Raw genomic sequence first — 18,737 nt, 5'->3', positions numbered from 1 at the left:
CTTGTGATACAATTTGTTTTTTCAAGCATGTACAGACCCTGTAATAAAATACATATTCCCTCCTTAACATTGAATTTTGGCCACACAAACTTCAATCCAAATACATGTGGACCTAGCAGACAGACCTAATACAGAAAACTAGAGGAGAGGTGGCTATAGGACCAGTAGCCTTGCACAAGGATAGAGATCAGCAGTGAGCGGTCCTCATTTTTTCATCATTCCCGTTTTATGTTGTTTACATGTTTTTATGTTTACTAAGCAATTTCTGGTGAAAACTGTAGAAAATATATAGTATATATTAGTTTGAGCTCTGCGCCACCAGCTGAAACACTGAAAATGCCAAATCCTGAGGAGCCTTCCCATTAATGCTGGTTTGATGGATGGTATGGGGTTTGTTGCAGAGGAGACTGGTGAAGTTCTTACTTGCCCTATTGAGTATTTTTACATATAGAAGATGAGACAAGCCTTCATTCCCAAGTAGTTGTATAAAGTTGCCACCCCACGATAGATAGAGAACTTAAATGAAGAGAGGAAAGCTGGGGTTTTTTTTTCAAAATAACAATGAATGTATTAAATAATTTCACAAAATTGAACATGATACGTAATACAGTATAATGCAGTGTGTGGTCATGCCTGTTTATTTCTCATTGGCGTAAAGACCAAAAACTAGCAATAGTAGTAGGGAAATACTGTGTGTCCCTTGTCATGACGCGTTTCGCCCAGTTGGCTTCCTCAGGGGATTGGGTGAGACTTGCAAAAATTTGTTACCCAGTGTCATGGATTGTTTGGTATCTGTAGTAGTAAAAAGAGTGGAAGAGATCCACAAGTGTCTGGTTAGAAAGATGGTGTAAAAAGACGCTTCTGATATAGACACTTGTGGATCTCTTCCACAAAGGAAAATCATTGTTTAGTTATTTGGTCTTTATGCCTATGAGAAATAAATAGGCATGACCACACACTGCATTATACTGTATTACGTATCATGTTCAATTTTGTAAAAATTATTCAATACGGTCATTGTTTTTTTTTCCAAAAACCCTCAGCTTTCCTCCCTTCGTTTGAGTATTTTTACATATACTCACCTCTTCTCACTCCATCACAGGCGCCATTATCTTCTCTCAGTCTTCTTCTGGATTTTGGATCTTCGTCCATGTTGATTGGCCAGTACGACGTAACTTCTGCACATACACACGGGAGTTCATTCATTCCTGGGGTTTTGTCAGGATACCCAGCTTCATAAACTAAGCACATGTGCAGCTCAGTGTCCATTGAAAGGAAGATCATCAACAGAAAGTTTGAAAAGATAAATTCTTTTTTCTATTTTTTTAAACAATATCCAATAGCATTGAAAGCTTATGGAAGAATACATCCAGGTGTGCAGCTTCAGGTGAACCCGCAGATTATCGTCACTCATGTAGAACTATTCTATGTAGTTATGTACAGTCAATGTTTGGTTGGCTGAAAGTATTACTAGGCCAGATTTGTAAACTCCACAGCGAGGCATTTCAGGCGGAACACAAAATTGTTGTCTAAGCAGAAAAGCCTCGTCTCGTGAAGGATTTGATTTCTGTTACTGGAAAGATGAGAAATAAAGTGTCTATGGAGGAAAGGCTCGGGAGAATTTCTGGGAAATATGAGCTGTCCGGCTAATTTCTTAACTGTATGACCGCACACAGGAAAAGCCAACGAGACTGCCTACCTATCGTGCCAAGTGGTACAAGGTCACAAGGAGACAGACTACATACCCAAAAGTCAGGAGTTCTGCAATAAATCAAGTGAAACATAGGCAAGTTGGCAGCATTGAACTCTATAATATTACAATAAAAAAAAAACATATGCAAAGCACACAGACCCATTTCTACTTTGGTGGCTTTGTGCAGCCGTGCTATGTACATGGGAATCGCACCATTTTATATCATCAATTCTTCTCTTCAGACCTATGCATTGAACTTTGACAGTAGAGTTCCAATCCTGCATTATTAAACAGTATTTATATAGTGCTACCATATTATGTAGAGTTGTACATTAAATAGTGGTTGCCGAAGACAAGTACAAACAACGACACCAGAGGAAGAGTGGACCCAGCCAAGAGGAGCTTACAATCTAAGATGAGGGGAACACAATAGCAGAAGTAGCACACAATAGCAGTTGGGGTATTTGGAATGGTGGGTAAGTAGTGAGGGTGTAAAGATAGAAGATGGGTAGGTAAATGTGGAGAAGAGCAAGGAGGAAAGCCGACAAGTTTGGTTTGATGTGGATTTACATTGCTGAACTGCAAATCAGTAGGTATGTGTGTGTTTCTTTTTTTAATGAACTTCTTTTTCACAATGGCATATTTTATTTTAGGTTTACTTTTCTGGAAATGGGTGCGGGACACTATATACTATATACCCCTGTTCTCGTGCCTTAGGTTAGGACAATGCCCAATTAAGAGTATCTTTATTAAAAGGTACCTTCCAAATTCCAGTAAGCCTCCCTTCCCTATAGACCCCAAAACCATTTGGCTTACGGAATTATTTTATAACATACTATAGCATATTATAGAATGTAATTCATGTAAGCTTTTCCTAACTTCTTCAAAACTCTACTAAAATAGCTATAGAAAATTTACGTTTTCTGCCTACTTTTGGCCATTATAACGTCTGACCATATTTAAATGTGCAAGTAAGACATTTCAGATCCTTTATATTCACATAGAGGAATGCATGCATACATTTGGGAGTTTCTCAAACTAAGCATACAAGCCTTACCCCTACCACCAATACAGGTTAAATATTCTCTTGATTGTGATTTCTTTTCACATTCTGGGCAAGAGTTATAAAGTTTCCTTTTCTAGTTCCCTGTTCCCTCAGTAGGGAACTTTTGGCCCATTTGGTCTTTAGAAAGTAACACAGGGCCCCTACCAGGAACACAGCGTATCCGTATAATAATACCCGCTTGCTATCACTTTCCGGTTGGAGCAGATTCCTTTGAGGAATTCACTGTCTCTCTTCCCCCCAATGATTTGGCAGCAAAGTTTACTGGATCTGCTCAGTCAGCAGCTAAAAGCTCATAATATTTATGGTAAGTCATTAAATCCACATGATGTATTTTAGATATAAACTTGGCTGGTGATCCTGGAATAAATAGCGTATTGTAGGGGGAATATCATGGACTGGGATTAATTGTCCTTTAAATTGTGAGTGATAGTTTTCAAATTGAAGTCACATACGACATACTCACAGCTTAAAATTGGACTATTTGAATCAAACTTCATACTGTTTGACAATATTTATTATCAATAAATCATATTGTATGCTTATCATTTAATGAAAGGAATCTTGTATATCAGAGTCTATAGTTGTGTTACTTATCAAATCATTTTCATTTTATCATCAAAGATATTACAATGTGGACACCATGTTAGTTTATATTCTTTGAGTTGACTAAGTAGCAAATGATTGGCTCATTGTTTTTTCTCCCGTTGGCAGCACGGTGGCTCAGTGGTTAGCACATCGGCTTTGCAGACCTGGGTCCTAGGTTGGAATCTCGACCAGGACACTATCTGCATGGAGTTTGCAGGTTCTTCCCGTGTTTGCATGGGTTTCCTCCCAAAAACATGCAGTTAGGTTAATTGGTTACCCCTGAAAATTGTCCTTAGACTGTATTAAAGACCTATGACTATGGTAGGGACATTAGATTATGATCTTTGAGAGACAGCTAGTGACATGACTATGGACTTTGTACAGCGCTGTGTAATATGTCAGCCCTATATAAATACTGTCTAATAATAATAATGGCCTCTACAGGAAGATTTAGAAATATCTTTGGTCCCACTCAGTTGTTTAAGTCCGTATTCCGCACCCTAAATACAAATATTTTAACAATAACATTTTAATAAGAAACTTAAGATTTTTACAAACATTAGGATATTCTAGATTAAAATATAAACCCTTTATTTAAAAAGAAAATAAAACAAAACACAAGGTGACAATAGCGTAAAAATTCCACTTATTGTATTGCCATATACCGAACAAATACAAAAAAAATTGTAAAACTCCCAAGGGCTCTGCTTGGCAGTTATAGCAGTTTCATATATTAAAGGTTCCAATATATAGTCCCAGAAGCCACAACGCGTTTTACAGCAATTTGTGCTGCTTGTTCAAGAAATGAGGGAGCTATAAAAAAACAACCAAACTGTAATGGCAAAACACACTCCAAAATGATATAAAAACATATTTCTCTATCTGAACTTCTTCCCCCAACTTCAAAGTTGGTTATCACCAAGCACCACATAGCGAGAGAATACATTGAATTGCCATGCAGCCAGATTGTACCATAAAATTAGGATGAAAAGTTAGTCCAAAACCAAAGTCCAATAATGGGAAAATATACTAACTGCAAAATCCACCACCGAATCTCCCACTCAGTGTGCAATGTCCCACGTGGGAGAGCCAACTCAGTGAATATTATTGTATATCCAAAAACCTTCCTTTATATATGTTGTCACTCATCCCTGAGTCCATTATAAATCTTACAAGTCTGGCAAAGAGTGGGAAATTGCAAAGCCCACTGGAAGGGACAAATTGAGGGCTACCATTGCTGCCCCTTGACTTGACTGACTGTAACTGACTCCATAGGTTGCTAGTCTTTGACCTGGGACATGTACTGGTATGTCAGAGGAAAGTCAACAATCCTTATCAGTACAAGTATCAGCTTGTTTAAGGTCATTGGCTCAAAGCATTAGGGCAAAAGTCTCAACATTAAAGCCAAGCAATTTGCATTTTCGAAAAAGAGAGTTCAGCAGGTATGTTTCTCAATAGAAAAGTTTCCTTTTAACAAAGTGCTGTTGGAAATAAGAATAGTATTTATAAATCTTCAATTTTATTTTATGTATGGATGTATATCATTTATGTGGCTAGCAACTTAAACTTTCACCTTTAACTTTTTAAAAGAGCGTTGCCTCACCCTTGTACGGCTCCCCACCAATTCCCGCGTGTGCTCGTGTGCTTGTCATGACCCCAACCTCCACTTGTATTGCTCCGGTACTTGCTTTTCTTGGCTGCCATTGTCAAAATAAGACAAACATAACCTGATACCTATTTTATTTTCTTCCTTGCTGATCTATTGCACAGATGTATGCCAATAGAAAGCCGTTTTAACCCTTGTACTGCTCAGGCAGTTTAACAGCAGAAAATCTAATGCTGGGGAACAATGTTATTCCATTTATCATGAATGCCAGATGTTTGTGATTTCTAAAGATTGGCTTTGCAGACTTCTGGCATTTATTCACCCAATTTTTATTTATTCATCTCAACGAACAATGTTTTTTAAGTATTGCACATTACTTTTTTCTGGGCTTTAGATGCAATATTCATATGTATCCTAAAGTACAACACAAAGAAGAGCACATTGTCTTGGTGTCACCTATGATTCTGCCCTCTTATTTACCCCCCATATTCAGAACATTTCCAGATCCTGTCACTTTCCCTTGCACAACATCTACAAAATCCGCCCCTACCTGTCCCCAGAGACCACCAAACTCCTTGTACACGCTCTTATCATCTCTCATCCGGACTACCGTAACCTCCTCCTCTCTGGTATTCCACTAACCTGACTCTCTCCTCTACAATCTATTATGAATGCTGCAGCCAGACTCTTCCATCCTTGCCACCTACCTACCCCATACACAGCGTTCACACCTACCTACCCCATACACAGCCTTCCCACCTACATATCCCATACACAGCCTTCCCACCTACCTACCTACCCCATACACAGCCTTCCCACCTACCTAACTACCCCATACACAGCCTTCCCACCTACCTACCTCCCCCATACACAGCCTTCCCACCTACCTACCCCATACACAGCCTTCCCACCTACCTACCCCATACACAGCCTTCCCACCTACCTACCCCATATTTTTTTAGTGGATATTACTTTCTGAATTATAATAATCAATGTTCTGTCCCCTAGGTCTGGAAGTGTACTTCACCACTGGAGCGAAATCTATTATTTTGTGGAACAACTGACGGAAAGGTTTATCAGGTGAGTATGTACTGTGCTTGTTACAGCGTGTCCCTCTCTTGTTTTGTCTCCTTTGTCTTTTTCTCTTTTTTGTTAAATATATATTTATTAAGGTTTTGCAAATCTTCATACATACAAATAACATTTTACAAATAAACACAGAGAAAATAAGTTAGAAAAATAAGTCCACTCAAGGGAGCATGGAGAAAAGAAACATAACAATTGGGGATACAACAATATCTTGAAACTGAATAGACCATCATATGTTAGGAGAGTCCAGATCTACGAGCTATGATAGGAGTCATCGGTGGTTTAGATGTGATTTTAATTTCACAAAACCCCTCGTCACATACCCCCAAAGGGGATCGCAAACTAACAATAAACAAAAAAACACAACAAGACAAAATAACAACAGTTGGGGAGAAAAATAAAAATATAAAAAATAACCGCAATAAAATCTCCTGGAGCACCAGGAATCACTGGTTTTAAAGCCCTGTCACAGCTTGATAATATTGAAACATTCATGAGCACATGTATGGCGTGTAAAAAAATACATTTTTTTAAAAAGTATAAACATATAAAGTAGACTATTCTTATTGTTTTTTTATTTTGACAGCCCTCAGCTCAGAATGTCTTTCATTGTCTTTTCCACAAGAGGGTCAACCTTGATGCGCCTGACTGATGATAGGTGAGTACCAACAAGACGTGGTTGGCATGGGTATTAGTTGGGGTTTGGTTTTGAGACCGGACTGATAAACATATCCTCAGTAATTCAATATGAAAGGACAACTTTGAAAATCTTTTACATAATCTACAGCATTATCAAGAAAATAACTTTACCATGAGGTAATAGAATGCCGGAATTCATAGAATTTTCCTTATTTGAACATATTTGCAGCATGGCTATAAAAATGTAAATAAATGTATATTGATTTTTGTGGCTTAATCTAGAGTTTTGTTTCCTTATTGTTTAGAAATATGTGTTTATGCGAAGATTGATGTTGATGTTCAAATTCCAGACGATCACAAATTTTGGCCGAATATTGGTCATTCAGTTCTATTCTAAATCCAGAATAATTCTGATAATCAAATGAAATGTATGCAGCTTGTACTGAATTTTACTTTATAATTGCAAACCCATTATTATAAAGTTTTAACCAAATGTTATGTAAAAAGGAGGATCAGGGGTACCTGTGGAAAGTGCCATCCAATAAAGGTGCAAGGTTAAAATAAAGGTGGAAAAACCACCATAAAGAAATCAATTTGGCATTATGACATTAATTGTTTATATTTTCATTCCCTCAATCACCAATTGAGTTGGGAAAACCCTGTTTTAGTATGTGGACATTTGGGTCTTATAGAGCAACAGCAACTACAGTAACTACACAAATCCCTCCAATAAAAATTCTTGGGATGCTTTAAAGCTGTAAGGTATGGCACATTTTAAAAGGGTGGCTAACCCTTTTATAGTAAAAAAAAATTGATTTTTTTACATTTTTAAAAGTTTTTCAGGGAGAGCTCTGCTCTTTGGTCTTTAGTGCCATGGCGGTAAAAACTGAATGTGAAAATTATGTTTTACATACGTCATGTATCCCAGGAGGCTGCTGGCTGCGCCTTCTGAACATTTCTGATATTGGACATGTTCCCGGAATGTAAGAAAAAATTAAGATCAGGACCTTTTTTTTAATTTTTTTTATATTTTTAGGAGTGGGGGCAGTAATGAGCATGGGTGCACCAAGATTCCGGTGTTTGGGGTGGCTGAGTGCCTGGCAAGGATGCCATCAGCCAGGACCCGCATTGGAACTATTGTTTCCATTGCTGGTCTGAACAACCCCACGAGTACACTACTTTTGGGATTTTGGAGGATTTCCATTTGTGCTGTGTGCTACATTATCATATATGGGAAATTTGACAATGCTTATTATGTGCAGATTAATGTATAATTTTGGTGCATACTTTTTTGCAGAAACAAGAAAAACTATTTTAGTAAGCTAACAAAATAAAAGCCATGTAGAAAGTACTGACTAATACAATGAATTAAAGTGAAAATGTGTTTCTTGTAAAGAAGATAATAAATACTTTCCTCAAATCTGCTTTAAAACTTCAGCAATCCAACACTTCTGAAAGGGTTGATTTTCTGTCCACCCATAGAGGTTTGATATGCCAACCTCTATGCCACCATTTTGTTGTGATATGGAGTCGACCATGAGAATCCACGGAACGCAACAGAGGACAAGTCAATTGGCGCTCTTGGAAGTGTTAGTTTCTAAGGAGTTTTCAGGCAGCTGCTTCCTTAATACGTAATTGAAAAGAAAGATTTTTTTTCACTTTATTTTAGCAACAGAGTCACTTTAAGCTTCTTTCCATTCCCATTCCACCTCCTATGCCAGCAACAGCCTTTTTTTTAAGTCTTATAACTTTTGCTTTCCAAAACAATGTTGGGTATGCACAGCAGACTTATTGCATTACACTTTAATAGTGAGCGAAATAAATAATTAGCCTGATGCATTGTCCTTACTTATTTTCCACGCAGAGACCAAATCAAGCTAGGCTTGGCGGAGCTACAGAAAGTCCTCCCAGGTGGGGACACCTACATGCATGAAGGGATTGAGAGGGTAAGGACGATGTGTTAATTATTACCATCTACTTGTAAAACGATGCTGGAAAACTTTTGTGTCCTTAGGGCATGGCAGCTCCTTCTCTTTATATGTGTTATGATGTTGTGTGCAGTAGTGAGTCCAAGTTGATTAGATGAAGTCATTTCTCAAAACTAATATTAGCTTGGCTGTAACTTGTTTAGCATTTTTTGTATAAAGTGAGTAAAGCATTAGCTTTCCATATATGTGCTCCTTATTGGTAAATAGGAATAAACTACAATGGAAGATTGAATAGGATAAGAAGAGTTTATTTCCCTCCAGAAATAATGTTCAGCTATCTCTTTGAGTAATCAAAATATAGTACAAAGAAATAGAAAGAGGTTTCAGCTCTCAAGTTTTAGGTAAAATAATTAATTATATATTGATATAATTCAGATTTCATACATAATTATTGTACATACATCATTTAAACATATATCCAGTCTAGTTTTTGTGTCACCAGACTGGAGTATATATATTAGACGGAATTGCTCTAGCTATTTTAAACGTATTCGTCTTATGTGGTTCGACGCGTTTTGCCTTTCTAGGCTTCCTCAGGGGAACTTAAGCTTATGAACTGTATGGTTTTTGGTTGCTAGTACATAGATAAACATAATCTTGTTGTTAGAATCTCACATGCAGGACCAGCTTCTCTCTCAAGCATCCAGACTTATCTTTAAAAGTCTTGGAGCTACTACCTACTTACCACTAATATACCTCCTTATATTCTAAGTACAAGTCATAAGGAATCTTTGCGGTTTCATTCCTCCTGCTTATCTGCATTCAACGGCAACACTACTATCGCTGGGATCTTCTCTATGCTCATTATTAGAACAAGGTTACCATTTATGTTTATCTATGTACTAGCAACCAAAAAACGTACAGGTATTAAGCTCCCCTGAGGAAACCTGGAAAGGCGAAACGCGTCTGGATCGCATAAGACAGATACGGTTAAAATAGTTATAGCAATTCTGTCTAGTATATATACTCGAGCCTAGTGACACAAAAACTAGACTGGATATACCGTATGTTTAAATGATGTATGTACGATAATTATGTATGAAATCTGAATTATATCAATACATAAGTAATTATTTTACCTAAAACTTGAGAGAAACCTCTTTCTTTTTCTTTCTTCTATACAATGGAAAATTTCAAATACAGGTATATAATTAGATGATCATTGGATAGCATAGTTGATTTCTTTTCATTGCCTTTTTATTGCACATGTTGGAAAATCACTGTTTTACCAGATGTAAAGCTTTCCTGTTTGTGTAATTAATTTCATTAAGCATGACCTGCAGACATTCATTGGCCAGATTGGTGAAGATATCGTAGTATAATGTAGTTGTGAAAGGATGGGCTGATATTCTAACACCCACAAATTCCCTTCCCTGCTATAAACTTTCAATACGCAGTACAGTACAGGTGTCCAATTAAGCCATTTGATCCAGTGATCTCACATTTGTGGAGTTAACTAAATGCCTTGGGAGTACACCAACTGGACTGGTTTATTATTTGGAAAGGGCCCATCAATTGAAGTTTTTTCCTATCCTATTTATCCTCCACAAGACATTCCAGAAGTGTTGGTTTACTCTATGGCCCAGGTATTTCTTAGAGCAGCTATCATATTGTCCTATCCCATTATTGAAGTGCAATTCTTTTTAATTATAGTTTCCCTCTGAACCCATAGGGATTTTTCGGACAATCCAAAACATCAAAGCACGACAATTTTAATAAAAAATTCAAGGATAGGACAGTAGTAGTGAGCTGGCTGCTGCATGGGGAACGCCATATTCTCTGGAGTTTATGTTTGGAGGACTGGGACAGTAGAGTTTTCCATTTCTGTGAAAAGTTTTCCTACAATATACTGTTCCATGCCTAAATTGTTATTATGAGAACTGCCAAGTAGAACTTTAAAAAGAGGTTGCAGGAGGTGTCATGAAGGCTCACTTGGAAAAAGTTGGTTTTATTGAATCAGCACAATAAAAATATGTGGCTCCTATATCACTCAGCTTGTCGCTGTGAAACGCGTAAAAAAATATATATTATTGTGATTAAGAGAAATTATATTGATAATTCCAGAAGCTTTTAGAGCTCCGGAATAAACATGAGATTGTTGCTGAATAATTTAATCTGACTTTTATTGCTGTAAATAAAATAGTACATTTTTATTATTATTGTAGAGATCTGAAGTCTTGGATTGTCCAAAATATCTCTAAGGTTTCAGGGGAAACTATAAAAAAACGAATTGTATACTTTGTCACATAAATATGAAAACTTGCCCTGAGCCCATTTTACTTGTTTATTTTACCATTGGGTTTAAAGATTGCAGAAGTCAGACCGTACCTGCATGTCCAACCTCTTTTTAATGTCTATTGGCACCTCCAGTGTAGATGCCGCCCAAGGTACTCATAAATTATTTTTTAAACAGACTTTGCCTTTTTCCCTTTCTACAATGGATAGCTGCCATTGGGTAGTACATTTCATCAGTCTTGTCCAGTGTTTCTTGACCTTTTGAAATGACTTTCAGGTCTTCAGGAACCCTCTGCTCTAATTATTATATCGACAGCTCGCAGACATTAGCATGGTGGTCAGTGGGAAGAATTCCTCTTACATTTCTGGCCACCATGGCCGCCACTCCAGATAAGCAAAAAGATCATTGATGTCAGTTGAACTGACCTGAGAGGCACAAATTTCTCATTGCTCATGGAACCCCCAGCAACCTCTGGAGGAACCCTGGTTGAGAAACACTGACCTAGAACCTAAAGAAAAAGACCAGGTGTATACGTGTTACCAGACCTGCAGATAGTTTCATGTACTATGAAGCCAATTGTTGATGAAGTTCTAAGATCAAAACTATTGTACAAAATTAAAAATCCATATTAGCTAATCAGATTTCATCTAATTTGTAACGCAAATTTTCTACGGAATAGGATAATACATGGTCACCAATCTTTCCTATTGTCCTCATCTACTAAATGTTACAGTTCATGGTAATTAATTACGGTCTTTCACTGCTTTTATGAATATGCTTAGTGACCCACTTATGTATATTTTATCTTAAGTCATCTTTTCAACTTTTTTTTGTCCAGGCCAGTGAACAAATCTATCATGAGAACCACAAAGGTATGTAGGACTATGGTTGTCATAGATGAATATCAATGCAATCTGTAATAAACACAATTTATAACAGAGATTAGCACGTTTATTTATTTACTTGTATTATATAGCGCCAAGATATTGGCGCTTTTCAAAGTCCATAGTCATTTCACTAACTGTCCCTCAAGGCGCTCACAAATCTAATGTCTCTACCATAGTCATATTTCAATAAAAAAGTCTAAGGCCAATTTTGATGGAAAGCAAATTAACCTAAATGCATATTTTTGGGATGTGGGAGGTAATCAGAGTATCCGGAACAAACTCTTGCAAACACGGTGACAACCTGCAAACTCCATGCAGATAGTGTCCTGGCCGAAACTGGAACCTGTGACCTAGCGCTGCAAAGACCAGAGTACTAATCAGCATGAGTAAACCATCATGCCCTTTATGCTTGGGAGTACATAGGCGAGGACCAGCTAACTGTGAATGGACTTCCTAAAAATGATTTGCTATTAGTTGCCAAATGTTTCTAAGCCTGGACCAGATCCATTCATGTTTGGTGGATCAACTAGGTTCCCCCATGATAGTTTATCTTCTCCAGTTTTGAAGAGCTTTAATAAATCAGGCCCAGTGTAGGATTTTTGACACCTTCAGAGGTCTTGTGGAGACCATGCCCCAATAGGTCTCATCTGTTTGGTGGCACATCAAAGACCAACACAATATTAGGCAGATGGGTAAAATGTTCTGGCGATCAGAGTATGATTAATAACAAATTGTCAGTTTTCCTTCAGGTTACAGAACAGCGAGTGTCATTATTGCACTGACTGATGGGGAGCTGCACGAGGACCTGTTCTATTATGCTGAACGAGAGGTAACAATCTGCTGCAAATTACAGAAAAACTAAATACAAGCTATTACTGCTGGGAATAATTGTTTCTTCTTTAAATGAAAAATCCTTTTCTTTCATGTTAACTTTGAAAATTAAGTCTATTGGAAGAAATAATGCTGTCCAACAGTTTTCATGTGTAGACACCATTCCCACTTTGTTGATCCTAAAGGTTTCTCTGGTGGAGATACTGTAATTGTAACTGTAATTGATTTTAAAACAAAAATATTGTAAATGATACCTTGAATAGCTCAGCCAAGTGTAAGCAATGATTATTATTAACTTTATTTTTATAGAGCCAACATTTTATTTAGGGTTTTAAAAAGTCCATGGTCATGTCACTAGCTGTCGACACCTCAAGGGGACTCACAATCTAATGTCCATACCATAGCCATATGTCATTAACACAGTCAATTTTGAGGGGAAATTAATTAACCTAAGTGCATGTTTTTGGGGGGATTTGGGAGGAAACCAGAAAGAGAACATACAAACTCCTTTCATAAAGAGTCATGGCCCAGATTCAAAACTGAGACCCAGTGCTGCAAAGGCGCTAGTCACTGGGCCAACTGTGCCTAATGTTAGATCAGTGAAGGCCCCTATGTCAGTTATATCGTAGGAAAACCTTTTTGGAAGTGGTGGCCAACAGTAAATTTAAAGATACTCTTGAAACTGGGAGTCATCCATTTTTGCAACCTCATGTAAGATCGACCAGGTTCTATATTTCATATTTCAAGTACAAAAGTATCATAGAATAAAATAGTCCATCTGATTCGCTGCTAAACTCGTATGATTCATTTTGACAATTTAGGTATGCAATTCATTGTTATTTTCATGTCATTATTTTATATGATTGTTTTTTTATTTTTTTAATATTAACTTTTTTGTATACCTTTCAGGCTAACAGATCTCGTGACTTGGGAGCTCAAGTTTATTGTGTGGGAGTCAAAGACTTCAATGAGACACAGGTATTGTGGTAATTGCAAAGAGTCAGTCTATGAATAATTATATATTTATTAGAGAAATATTTTATCTTACACAATCATAACATATAAAAATATAAGAACATATATAAAATATAAGGGCAGGTTCAGACTGGCCTCTTCAATGCACAATTTTGCAATGATTTCTGGAGCTGATATCTTGCAAGCCACTTGTGTACTCACCCGGTTCAAAAAGAACCAGCGTCTGCTCATTTTACATGAAGTGTCTTCCCAAGCATGGCGTAAGAAACACGTAAAAACACTGCAACCTCACCTCCAATGTGAATTGACCCTAATTCATTGTTATTGTTACCAAAATGTTATGTTGGAATCCAAACTGGCACTCACCTAAATCTAAACATATGTTTATTAGACTTTTTTGTTTTTGCCATTTTTTTTAAAACTAACATTTATATTAAAATATCTAGACTGCATGGAAGCATAGACTTCAAAACATGATTATACTGAACATAATGTTGCTACAATGTGATTCTTTGTTTGTTACAACATTCTTTCCTGTTTTCTTCTCCCATTGGGAACTCAGCTGGCTCGGATAGCTGACAGCAAAGACCACGTCTTCCCGGTGAATGGGGGATTCGAAGCACTGCATAATATCATAGGCTCAGTAAGTACAATCCCGTCTTTGCTAAGACTTGGTGAAAAGTAGTTGGAAAGATTGTTTTAATCTCTTTTGTTCTCACAAAAGAACAGATCGATCTGACAAAATGATCAATTCATCATACTATTCAGTTAAATACTTTGCATGTCTTTATGTGTTATCCTGAAATAGTACATTGTTATAAATGAACTGTTGTGCATATTTGTCTTACTGCAACACTGGGCTCAATTCCAGGAGTTAAATAGCATTAGCCAAAGTCATATGTGAATGCTTGAAATAAGTTCCTAATAGTATTTCATGTATTTGTAGGGTGCAGGCCACTTGTGGCTCCCACATTTTATAGTAATAGGAGCTGTTGAGGTCTTAAGGATTATGGTCTGGCTCTGCATTCCACTCACAAGTCCATACTAACCATCAGCTGCTCTTATAATTTATTTAGTACATAATTGTCCAGTATTAGTCTATCCAATTTCAAGGTAGAAGAGAACAAAGTGAGCTTAGTAAAATAAGGGAGAATGGTGGTTGCTGATGCCTACATCATGGTAATCTGTTATAGACATTCAGTGGTGAAAGTTAGCTAGTCAATAACTGAAAGTTCCTGTATGATTTTATACCTAAGCCTTGAAAGTCCCATCTTTCCAAACCTCTCTGTCTTTGTTCTTCTAAAATAATCCTTGGTTTTTGGGATGTGGCTTTTTGTTCTTTTTGACTTGATTGTTTAAATGGTTTGGGGCCAGTACCTTGATTCAGATTGGTCAATACCTGAATGTCTGGTGTCCAGTATCCTGAATTAGCTATGTTCATGGGGAAATAAAATGGAAACTTAAGCAGTGAAAAAAGTTAAATATCATGTTACAGTGGCAGAAGGCCAATGCCATGTCAATGTCAAGCTTATATGGTTATAAAACGATAATAGGTGAATTGGGATTGTAGGTTTTTTTTACATTAACATGTTTGCAGTATTGTGCAGTGAACACAGTTGGTCTGATTTATTAAAGCTCTCCAAGGCTGGAGAGGATATACTATCATAAGTTTCAATCCTGAAATGGATTTGTCCCGGGATTGAAAACATTTCCTAATGAATAGGTAAGGACATTTAGGAAACCCATTCGAGGTATGCTAGATCACCCAGCTTTGCTTATAAAAAGTGTATTCTCTCCAGCCTTGGAGGACTTTAATAAATCAGGCCTAGTATTTCACAGACCAAGGAGGAGAGTTTAAAAGTTATCTTTAATGTAAAATCATCATTAGAGATTCATCCTTCAGTAATATGTTTGAAAACCCAACTAATTTCCTGATGAGGCTGCTTGTCCCCTCCACAAGCCACACCTTTGCATGTTCTCACCATGCTTGTGGATTTCCTCTGGGCATTTCAATTTCCTCCTACATCCCAAAAACATGCAATCAGGTTAATTGGCTTCCCCCAAAATGACCCTAGACTATATTAAACACATATGACTATGGTGGGACTTTCCTTTGAGAGACAGCTAGTGAAACAACTAAAGACTTTGTACAGTGCAGCGTAATATGTTGGCACCATATAAATGCTGGATAATATTAATCATAATACTACCTTCCTGGTATTTTCTGACCATTCTAACTATAGAAGCAGACTCGTGTTAATATGTTCAGGTTGAATTCTTGTTCCTTGTCTTAGGACTACGGAACCTGTGAGAAGGTACAACGTGTCTGTCTGCTTGTAGTCAGCCCATAACATTACAGATTACATGCCTCCTGCCTGTCCCTCCATTGCCAACTTGTGTCCAAAAGTATGCCTGTTCCAGAACAGACAATGTTATGGATAGGAGTGAGGTCAGGTGTTTGGGATAGAAAAAACTGAGCTAATGTGGTGATGACAGTAGAGGCAACTATGTAATCGGTGGTGAAGGCCTTGGTGTAGTCAAGGTGGCCAGTGGCTGGTAAAAGATTGTTGGGAGCAGGGATGGATAAGTGAGGTTGGATTGGTGGTGTGTGCAGGCACAACAATGATGGGAGGCTACATTTTTGCAAAACAGTGAACATGAAGGGTGCAGAGCTTACAGAATGGGTGAGAGGTTTAATTTTTATTAGATTAGTAAATAACGAGAGCATCGGGGGGCGAAAGAGGGGCCTGGGGCATGCATGGTACTTGCAGGGTAGGTAAAGTAGTTGATGGTATGTTGTGGTAGTGGAGTGGTCTGAACAAGGCATGTGATTGCTGGCAAAGTAGTGAGAAGGGTTGTAGTGTTGTTGAGTGCTGAAGGGCCCCTTGGTGCAGTGGTGACACATGTAGAAGATCACATCGGTGCAGTGGTGACACATGTACAGGATCTCATTGGTGCAGTGGTGACACATGTAGAAGATGAGCGAGAGACTTACAAGCCGCTTTAGACAACTGCTTTAGAATTTATAGTTTGAGACACCTTAAAAAACCTTCTTTAATCCGCTTTTCATTTGTAATATAAAAGCAAATCAGCAGGTTCTAGCAAAACAAAAACTCATCAGTTCCTCAGATTGCAGATTTTGCCCCATGGGCAAGTGCATGGATTTCATGCCGATCCAGACATGTGGGTTCAGTCACCGAGAATAACAACACGCATCATGACAGACTCTCCCAGTAATTATAAAATGAAAACTGAACTAAAGCTAAAATTAAACAAGGTTAATTCTCAAAGCAATCATGTTGATTAGTGTAAATTATAGTAAAGTATTACCTTGGAACTGAACTTTTCAAATTCAAAAATTCCATTGTTGTGCTTGGCTAGAACAGATCCAAGACCTGTTGTGTCTTTTAGTTTCCTGTTAGCTGATTGAAGTCTTACTATTGCTTACCACCATTACCTGTGACTACAAATTCTATATCCTCCCCATGTAGACACATAGTTTCTAGGATGCTGAAGAATGTAGTCTGGCATCTATTGTTCTTCCTTCTTTGTGTAGAAGGATTGATCCCCCTGAATCCAGAGATATAATTACATAGCTGTAGTGTAGTCTACAAGCACATTTGGCCTTTGAACCATAGTTTATATGTGTTTATTAAACGTATTACTATTGGAAATAGCCTTGTTCAATTTTAATTTGGTTGTAATATTTAATTGGTTTGGCATGCTTTATATTTATTAGTTTGGCCAGGCTACAACAGATGGGGGTTATTCCCCCATTACACCCCAATGCCCTCTTTCTTTTACCAAATAACCAATACCAACATTTTTTGGTATAAATTGGCCAAAGCAGTAGTTTATTAGCAACAATGTTATTGTAACAACCATAATACAATTTTTTTAGGCCAAGGTCCATGAAGGCTCTTAAATAACACATCAATTCTCCTATCCAATTTTCCTGCCCCCAGCTGCTATGCCTCAGGGACAATTACACCTGGCTCCCATAACCAATATTACTGACACTTCTCAGTAGTCGATTACACCCACGATGTGTTTTAAGAACACCCATACCTCTAATGGGTTTCTCCTTCTTTTAAAATGCCTCCTCACCAAAAATCGCAACCCCTTCATGGACCTTGTCCATTGTACAAAGACAATACCATGACAATATATTCTACAACAATCCCAAAATATCACCACCCACTTTACTGCCCATCACATAACCCCAACTTGCACCAAACTGGAGAAAGAGTGTGTAATAAACTTCCCCCTTGACCTCTCGGCTCAACTGACCAGCAACCTCCCCTTCTGGATTGAACTCTTACTGGCTCACCCCACACCTAACACCACCCAACCTATCCGGTAATTCTTACCTACGTCTCCTATTTTTCTCAACCCTATTCTCCAGTATACCCCCTTTTTCACCCTATCATGCTGTCCCTTCACCTATTGCGTTCTCCTTTTTTGCCCTGGGCTTAGCTTATCATATATTGAAACCATGCTACAATTTAATTTAGAAGCTCGTAAAAGAGAATATACATGGGTGACAATATTTTCCATTTGGTAATAAATGGGAAATAAATTCCTGGGGGTTTTACAAGATGAGGATGGTTTTGTCGTTACTTTCCAACTCCTTCAAGCCATATACAGTATTCCCTCTTTTTATTTTGCTATGCAAATATTGTTACAAAGCAACTTTCTATCATACTGCATCCTATTACGTCTATTAAATCTAACTTTTTGCTTAAACTGACCCTGTAAATGCAAACCCAAAATATCTCTAAATCACTCCAGATGATCCTTAGAGCAGGAGGTCTTGTGGTCTTAGCCTAGGATTTGGATCACAGGGTAAAGAATGATTCTTTACATGAAAAGAGATGTTTTCATCAAAATACCTGTAATAAATATTGTTGTATTGCTAATTTGTGCTCTATAGATTCATGCATTGTATGTACCTGTACATTTTATATTTACAATACATTGCTAGGTTCTGGAATTTCATACAGGTAGGGTCTTGGGGGTTTTTAAAGCCCTCAGTACTGCATTGCTCTCCACTTCTCCGCATCACTTTTGCTGCTTGGATAACAAATGTATCTTTTAGGAGGAGTGAAGCTCAGATGTAGACAGGGCTGCAATTATAACTCC

At 37.6% G+C, this 18,737-nt stretch overlaps 1 protein-coding gene across 1 annotated transcript in view; it reads left to right on the top strand.

Moving 5' to 3' along the window:
• Window positions 1-18,737, top strand: part of ANTXR1 (ANTXR cell adhesion molecule 1) — a 125,725-nt gene that overhangs the window by 26,997 nt on the left and 79,991 nt on the right. Inside the window, exons 2-8 of the mRNA XM_072402824.1 lie at window positions 5,959-6,030; window positions 6,626-6,697; window positions 8,543-8,624; window positions 11,741-11,774; window positions 12,539-12,618; window positions 13,530-13,598; window positions 14,158-14,238. Coding sequence (XP_072258925.1) covers window positions 5,959-6,030; window positions 6,626-6,697; window positions 8,543-8,624; window positions 11,741-11,774; window positions 12,539-12,618; window positions 13,530-13,598; window positions 14,158-14,238 — 490 coding nt within the window. The remainder of the gene's footprint in view (window positions 1-5,958; window positions 6,031-6,625; window positions 6,698-8,542; window positions 8,625-11,740; window positions 11,775-12,538; window positions 12,619-13,529; window positions 13,599-14,157; window positions 14,239-18,737) is intronic.

This window comes from Pyxicephalus adspersus, chromosome 2 (genome assembly GCF_032062135.1).
Source record: "Pyxicephalus adspersus chromosome 2, UCB_Pads_2.0, whole genome shotgun sequence".
In the NCBI taxonomy this organism is placed as follows: Eukaryota; Metazoa; Chordata; class Amphibia; order Anura; family Pyxicephalidae; genus Pyxicephalus; species Pyxicephalus adspersus.
This window is presented reverse-complemented; position numbering and strand designations above follow the sequence as displayed.